Source organism: Benincasa hispida, chromosome 9 (genome assembly GCF_009727055.1).
Source record: "Benincasa hispida cultivar B227 chromosome 9, ASM972705v1, whole genome shotgun sequence".
NCBI classification, from domain to species: domain Eukaryota; kingdom Viridiplantae; phylum Streptophyta; class Magnoliopsida; order Cucurbitales; family Cucurbitaceae; genus Benincasa; species Benincasa hispida.
Genome location: NC_052357.1, coordinates 21,110,704 through 21,119,590, shown reverse-complemented (window position 1 = coordinate 21,119,590; position 8,887 = coordinate 21,110,704). Strand labels below are relative to the sequence as shown.

Genomic DNA, 8,887 nt, shown 5'->3' with positions numbered 1-8,887 from the left:
TATTTGCTCTCTGTATGAGAACTTGAAGAGGTAGGGGAACTCTCAAATTCTCCCTCTGCTTGTTGATGAACAAATTGAGGCTAAGGCCTATCGAATTCCTTCTAATAAAAATGTGCTTTTGGACAATTATAGTGATAATGCCTAGAATTATATTTAGTTATGCTAAAAGTTTGATACCTGTAGTATAATAGTATCCATGCCTTAATGTTTTTCATGTTGAGAGTGCTTTTGCACTAAAATATATTGCTTTATTCTGGGAGGTGAATGTCAGATGAGATCAGATAACAAATGCATAAATTAATGAATATTTAGTTCCATTCCGATTTACTGTGCAATTCTATTTCAGTTTCCATTTTCCTTCAAGGGCCAGACTGATTGTTGCAATTTTGGAATTATGCTGTCATATGATCTGTAAAGTAACCTGTATCAATTTCATGGCTTGGCATTTGGATCCATTTAACAAATGGCCTTAAATTGCTCTGCATTTTTCATGTCGAAAAATCGAGTTATATTTGCTCGTCCCACAGTCTTAGCAATCTTAGCAAGTCTATAACTTCTGTGATGGAGATACCCCATATCCTATAACAGTATCTCCAACCTAATAATATTAAGTTTGTGCATATGCAGGGATGTTCAGTTATCTTCCATACCTGACACGAACCAAGAAGAGAAGACTCGGAGATGTGACTTTGTACGCGGGTTAGTTTTCTCCGTCATCCTAGGCGATGATTTATAATAGAGAGCAGAAAGGCAGAAGAGTGAAGTTATATCAAAATTGTAGGAAATGCTATTATGATTAGTGTTTTATTTCAATGTCCATATTACTTTTGTGAGAACATGATGTAGGAATTCAGTGTATTAATGTGGGTTAGTAAATATAGTTAGAAAGTGTAAGCATTATCCAAGTTATTTTCCTGGTTAGGGAAATGCAGTTGGTGTTCTTCATTCAAAGATTAGTAATTGGTAGTCAAGGAGAATGAGCTTGCATAGAAAAAGTAAATCTGGTTTACGAAGTTATCCTTACTCGAGACTCGAGATCATTATCATGATTCAACCTAACAAGCTTCTTGGAAATAAGAATGGAGATAACTACTACAAGATAACTATGTTACCTATAATGTCACAACATTCCACACGATAATTACAAGATATAATCAGGAGATAAATGAACACAAGAGATTGGAAATCCAGTTCGGTGTAAGCCATCGATGTCTTGGGGGGTAGTGTGTCCAATAAAGATAACTTCACTAATATTATGATAAACTATTACAAAGTAGTACTTATCTGTAATGATAACACAATTATAATGAATTTCAAACAACTTTATCACTTAATCGTACACCTAAACTCTCCTTAGGTTTGAGACTTTCTCTCACGGAAACTTAGGCTCCTTCTAAGTGAGAATATCAGTGAAGAATGTCTTAGGCTCCCCTAAGATCAAGACTTCTTCTCTATAAGGTTTGAGTTTCTCTCAAGTCTTGCGACTCATTCTCACTGGAATTGTATCTTTTCCTTTAAGAAGTCCCCTTAGCTCGAATGACTTTGGACTTCTCCCAAGCGCTGAGAACCCTTTCTGAAATGAATTGAGATACACAAAACATAAATAAAACGGAGTATGTCTTTGAGTGATGCATTTCGCTCGTTCTTACACAATCGATACACTTACAATGTTGTTCTTGTAAAGATAGAATGACCAATATAAACCGGAGGACAAATTGTTCTTTAAATTTGCATAGCGGAAACAAGGAAGAGCAACCCTAACTTCCAAAATAGTAGCACACTAAACAAGAAAAAGATCGGCAAATAATGCAGAAGAAGGAAAATCCCAATAAGGAAAGAATTTTGCAATTTTTGCATTTTTGAGAAACATTTCTTTGCTAGAAATCGCAAATGCAATGACAACTCCAAAAACATCTGCAATACTTAAACAAATAATGTCAACTACATAAGATCTAACAAATTCTCCATTTGGCAGTATTTTCTAAAGAAGTGACACACACAACCAATCAAGACAAAATCAACAGAAAAAATCACTTGAATAGTTCATAACAGTTCGAAGAACATATCACAACATCATTAAAAAAAAAAAAAAAAATAGAAATCATCACAACAAACCAACAAAAGATCAACCAACACAAAGCACAACTAACCAAACCAAACAAGCAGTCACCAAAATCAACACAAACTGTTCTCCCCCTTTTGTCATGCTTAAAAAAACGAAGGGAAAAAAAAGGAGAAAATAGGAGGCATCAAATATTCACATCCTCATCTTGAGACGAGAGGTGCCACCCTGAGCAAAAGCATCCATAGAACCATGAAAAAGGTTCAACATGTCATCTACCTCGGCTTTGCGATAATTTTTTTTTGAAGTAAAACTCCCAAATCCCTTGACTCATTTGCCAAAACATGCATTACCTTTTTCCCACAAGGTGTCAAAAGAAATTCCTTAGTCAGGCCACTTTCAGAGGAAGGCACTGTGTTGTGAACCAAATCAGGGATATGTTTCCCTTGATATAAACGATAACTAAAAGACAAGGTAGGGGAAGAGGTACAAGAGAATCTGAGTCAGTCAGGAGGTTAGGTTTCTAAGCCAGAAGAATACCACAAATAAGCCTTGGAAAGCATAAAGGAACTTTAGTGGCTTGCAAGCCAATATGACGTTTGATTTGATTGAGAATAAAGACTTCATAGTTGAATTGAGTCTCTATGCCAATTTGGAACAAAAGACTTGCCAACGTAATAGAGAGCCCATATTTGTGTGAGGAAGGACACTAGGAACAACACATATCTCACATTGAGATCAGAACAAGGCAATTGTCCCTTCTTAGGCCAGACGCACTTTACACCTCTTGTAAGTTCAAAAACAAGATCTAACATGGAGGGTCTCTGTTCAATGATATCTTCTGGAACTTGTCTATTCATAAACTTGTTGATAACAGTAACTGAAAAAAACAAAATAGTGCCCTCTCATGTGAACCCTTATGAAATCAAGGCTACCTTAAACATCAAACTGACACGAGAGTTTCACATAAAATTCACGAACTAGCTGATGATAATAAGGCCCTAGATTTAACATAGAACAAACAATATCAGCCTTCACCAATAAATCCATAATTTCTAGACAATCTTGAACTTTTTCAGAGAGATCTCTTTCAACTACAATTCTCCCGTTAACCACAAATTTCCAGATCTGAGCATTATCCAAAAAATGAAACGAGATTCCATCAAAGAGCACAACAGGTACAAAACTGGAGTGTGATTTTTTCTTGGTCTGTTTAGCAGGATGCTTCTCTTGAGATTTAGGGGAGGGTTATGATGGAGACTTTTAGATTCATGATGGTCATTTTTCTCATCAATCCGTTCCAAGTTAGAACTCATCTCATTACTCTGTTTAGAGAAGCATGGACCAACATCACTTATTTTCTTCTTTCCTTTTAAACCTAACTAGTTGATTGGGATGTTGTCATTAGAAGTGTCACTAGTAGAAGTAGACACATCCACACTCTCACGATCTCCATCAGAGACATTAGTGTTTTTCTCCCCACAATCATCAAAATTCATAGAAGCAAACTTATCAAGATTATCAATTTCTTTCTCTAGCTTAGAATCATTATGCTTAAAGTACAGAGGTGGCTTCTCAGGACCAGACTCCTTTGAGCACTATCATCCTCATTCAAAAAACCAGATGTAACAACATTTGATAAGACGTAGAGAGGATGATCAACCACTTCAGAATTTTCAACATTCGTAATTTTCTGACTTTTAGGGTTAGAACAATGTTCTTCAAAATTAATAATACCATGAACAAAATCGGTACTTAAACCAACTGAACTAATAGGACCATTTGTTTCAATAACCCTAGTTTCTCTCTCAACATCCTTCTCATTAAGAACATTAGTTACACATTTTCAACAGTATCAATAGCAGCGGAAAACTTCTCACACCCATCAAAACCACTAACAAACTCAACATGCATTATTTCAACATTTTCATCAACACTTTTTTATACAACAGTCTTAGTAGTAATTGAATTCAAAGACTCATTTTTACACTGAGGAGAAGTAATGACAATACCTAGCCCTACCAAATCTTCCATCGTAAGGGCAAGAGATGTCTCCCCTCGTTTCTTCTTCCCTTTTTGATTTGAGATCCAAATAGATCTTTTCCTCTTAGCAACCAGAGAAGGATCATCATTCTTAGGGGAAGGCTTAGTAAATTCTTAATTGACAAAAGCGTTTGAGCATTTAGCCCCAATGCAAACATCTTCTTAAGGAATTTCCAACAGTTTTTAACGATTTGCTTTATGCTTGTATCTCATTATTTTTCGGCCCATCAGTATCAGTCCCTCGTTGAGTACTTACCATGATGGGAAGCAGTTTTTTCGCAAAGACACAATCACAGGGGAAGTTGAAAAGATCGTGTGTGATCAGAATTGTAAATTCAAAATAAGTTTTCCTGCCAAAACATAACTGATAAGTAAAAACAATAATAAACTCAAGGTAATAAATTTCTGTCTTTCTCAATCATGCACCAAACTAAGACATAAACGAGTGCCACATCACATAACACATGCAATGGGCCTTACTCCTCGAAAGGCCTATAAATCTCCTTTGATTAATTGTTACACTTTAATTTTACATAGGCCCAAAGAAGCTCTGAGGGCTTCAAATTGTTTCACGTTAAGGGCCTTGGTGAAAGTATCTGCTATTTGCTTGTCGATTCAAACATGCTTGAGAACAATCTGCTTGCTTTCAACTAAATCTCTGATAAAATGATGTCAAATGTTGATGTGTTTAGTTCTACTGTGTTGGACTGAATTCTTTGATATATTGATTGCGCTCAAGTTATCACAATACAATGTCATAGTATTTTGTGAGACATTATACTCATTCAACATCTATTTCTTCCACAAGAGTTCGGTACAACCGCTACCAGTTGCTATGTATTCAGTCTCTGTAGTAGGGATACACAATTTTGTTTTTTGCTAAACCAGGACATTAAGTTGTTCTAGAGAAAGAAAAAACCTTCAGAAGTACTTTTGCGATCTTCTGAACTCTCAGCCTAATCTGCATCGCAATATCCGACAAAAAAGTTGTTAGTACCAAAAGTGTACAAGATTTCCGACAAAAGAGCTGTTAGTATCAAAAGTGTACAAGATTCCATAGTCACTGGTACCGTTAATATATTTGATGATTCACTTGGCACTTAGCAAGTGACTGTTTTTGGGCTTGCTTTGGTATCTAGCACAAACCTACAGTAAAAGCTATATCAAGTCTACTTGTTGTAAGTACAAGAGACTTCCAATCATGCTCCTGTACACGCTTTCATCAACATCCATCCCTTCAGCATCTTTGGATAGTTTAATATGAGTAGGAGCAAGAGTTTGCTTCACAATAGTTTTGACATACTTGCTGAGAAACAAAGATGCCATCCTTTATTTGCTTAATTTGAAATCCTAAGAAGTATGCCAGTTCTCCAACCACTCATCTCGAACTCAGTTTGTATTTGTTTAACCAGAAGATCCACTAAATCTTGTGACATTCCACCAAAGACAATGTCATCTACGTAAACTTGAGTAATCACTAGATTTCCTTGTTTTTTTCTTTACAAACAAGGTTTTGTCAACTCCACCTCTCATTTAGCCATTATTGACAAGAAGATAGTCAATATATCATACCAAACCCAAGGTGCTTATTTTAAGCCATACAAGGCTTCTTTGAGTTTGTATACATGGTCCGGGTGGACAGGGTCAGTAAAACACTTGGGTTGTTCAACAAACACCTATTCTTTCAAGTACCTGTTTAAAAAGGAACTTTCACATCCATTTGATAGAGTTTGAACTTTAAGAGACAGACAATTCTCAGCAATAGTCTGATAGCTTCCAATCGAGCTATGAAGCGAAAGTTCCATCAGAGTTAATACTTTCAATTTGAGAGTAACCTTGAGCTACCAGACAAGCCTTATTCTTAGTGACCATGCCATTTGCATCAATCTTATTTTTGAAAATCAACTTGGTTCCAATCACATTTGCTGACACAGGACGTAGAACCAACTCCCAAACGTCGTTCCTTTCAAACTGACACAACACTTCTTGCATTGCATTAATCCAACATTCATCTTTTAGAGCTTCAACAACATTTTTAGGTTCCATCGGAGAGATGAAACAGATGTTCCCAATTGTTTATTAGTAATCCACTTTATAACTTTTTTTCTGGTGGACACTTCAGCTTCAAGATTCCCAATAATGTTACTTGAGGGATGATTTTTTAAAATTCTATTGGAGAGCTGCTTTGAACACACTTGATCATCTCCACTATCAAAGGGATCGTTTTGATCCATATTCTTCGAGATGTCACATGGAATGTCACTTTCATTTGAAGTGACACTTATCTCAGGACTACAATTTTTTGTTCTGACAATTTCATTCTTATCATCTTTAAAAGGGGATGTACTGTTTCTTCCATTTGTATCATCTATAACAAATTTTATGAACTCCATGACACACTTAGTACGCTTGTTGTGAACTCTAGAAGCACGGATGTTTGCAAAATACCCCAAAAAGATGCCTTCATCACTCTTTGGATTCCATTTTTTTCTTAGGATCTTAATCTGCCAATATGTAGCATGGGCTGCCAAAAACATGAAAATATTTGACATTGGGCTTTCTCCCCTTCCAAATTTCATAGTTTATGCAGTCAGTGCCAGGGCGGAGGGAGATTCTATTATAAATATGGCACGCAATACTCAGAGCTTCAATCCAAAACTGGTAAGGGAGATCATAAGCACGGAGCATGACACGTGCCATCTCTTGAAGAGTGCAATTTTTTCGTTCAACAACACCATTCTGCTGGGGAGTATAGGAGCATAGAACTCATGGTAAGTACCTTTAGTAGTACATAATCCAGTAGTCTGACTATTTTCAAACTCCCTTCCGTGATCGCTGCGAAGACGAACAATGTTGGGACCTTTTCCCCTCTGCAGTTGAAGACAAAGAGATTTGAGAAGTTGAGCAATCTCTAACTTCTCTCTTATAAATCTAACCCAAGTGTATCTTGAAAAATCATCAACACAGACCATGACATATTTCCTCCCGCTAAGACTTTCAACTTGCACGAGGCCCATAAGATCAACATGTATTACTCAATAACACAATTTGTAACTGTGACAGGTACCTATCTATAAGACACTATTATTTGCTTACCTTCTTGACACTTTCCATAAATAGTTCGTCCATTATTGCCAACATTTGGAATACTGATCACAACCTTTTGAATAGCTTTAATGCTAACATGACCCAAATGTTTATGCCATAAGGTAGTTTCATCATGCTTCAAAACAAAATGATGTTGAGAGTCAGTGGGTGTCCATAAATAGCAGTTGCTAGACAATCTTTTACTTGTCATGACAAGAGATCTAGCATTATCAGTGACAACTGACAACACACCTTACTTTTATAAAGTTCACATTTAGCCCTTGATCACACAACTGACTGATACTGATCAAATTTGTAGTCAGACCCTCTACCAGCATTACACCATCAAGTACAGGAAAGCCTGGATAATTGAGTTTTCCTTTTCCAATGATTTTCCTTGTTGCTCAATCACCAAAAGTAATATGTTCTGATCCAAGTTTTTTTTAATCTAAAAAACATAACTTCTTTCTCCTATTATATGTTAAGAACAACCACTATAAAAAAAAAACTAATCCCCTTTGGTTGAAGATATGAGGGATGTAAGAACAACATTACAGAGATTTGGATTGTTTTTTACTCTCCATATTTGCTTCATTACAGGAGAATGAGATCTTTTGCTATTGAAATAACTAGAAGACCGTGAGTTGTGTTGGAAACTCCAATATCCATACAGCTTGTAGCAGTAGGGTCTAATATGGCCTTTTCCCCCATGGAAGTGGCAGGTCCACTTCTTTCTGTTCGAATGTTTCCTGGTCTGAAGATGACCAGTAGTAGGATATTTTGACTGAGTAGTTTTCCATGGTTCTTGTTTTCTGACAAATACAATTTTATGTTTGCCTTTATCTGAACTTTGATGTCTATTGTCAAAGCTGGAACCAGTGAAGCTAGTACCACAAGCATCTTTAGAAGATTTACCTTCTAATAAGATTTGTTCTAAACAATCAGTTCCAGAATTTAACATCCTAACAAACTAGCTTATGGACTCTTTCTCAGCCATGATTTTATTGAGTTCATGTTCAAATTAGGAATAACTTCCATAAGACGAGGATTGTTAGCAATAAGAGACTTAATTCTTGCCTTCTGAACATCAAGGGCCTTCGCATCCTCACACATCTGCTTGTAAAGGTCACGATAGGACGTAGGAATAGATGAGTCATGGGTTTCCTCATCTCCACCAACAACAGCAAATTCGCTGATAGATATTTTCTCTTTTGAACTATTTGAGGAAATGGAACTGACAAAAGCCATGATATCTTCTGTTAGATCACTACTTCATTAGACTCCTTGTTAGATAGGGTCAGAACATAACTATCGTTTTGCCTCTTCAGAAATGGACATTTTGACTAATAGTGATCAAAGCCTTCACATTCACGATACCAAAAACTGTTTATCTTTGTTTATATCATTACCATTCAGTTTGTCAGAAATCCTTCCTTGATTTTTGAGATTGATAAATAGGTAGTCCAAATGTGTTGCTAGATTTGGTCATCCTTGGGGAGTGGAAACCTGATTTCCTCTCAAACCTCTTTAGCACGCAAGAAAACTGTTTTGACATTAAAGAGATGTCATTGGCAAGATTTTCTTCGAACTCCTCTATTGGATCAGATGAGTGCCTTTGAATTGAAGATTGTAGAGCTATTCCTTTGTTCCTTTTCTAAGGTTTGTCACTAAGGGACATTTCAAAAGTAAGTAAAG

At 36.3% G+C, this 8,887-nt stretch overlaps 1 protein-coding gene across 1 annotated transcript in view; it reads left to right on the top strand.

Annotated features, from left to right (window-relative positions):
- Positions 1-971, top strand: part of LOC120087191 (protein DEHYDRATION-INDUCED 19 homolog 4-like) — a 3,391-nt gene extending 2,420 nt beyond the window's left edge. Inside the window, exon 5 of the mRNA XM_039044097.1 lies at positions 628-971. Coding sequence (XP_038900025.1) covers positions 628-736 — 109 coding nt within the window. The 3' untranslated portion in view covers positions 737-971. The remainder of the gene's footprint in view (positions 1-627) is intronic.
- Positions 972-8,887: the final 7,916 nt, after the last annotated feature.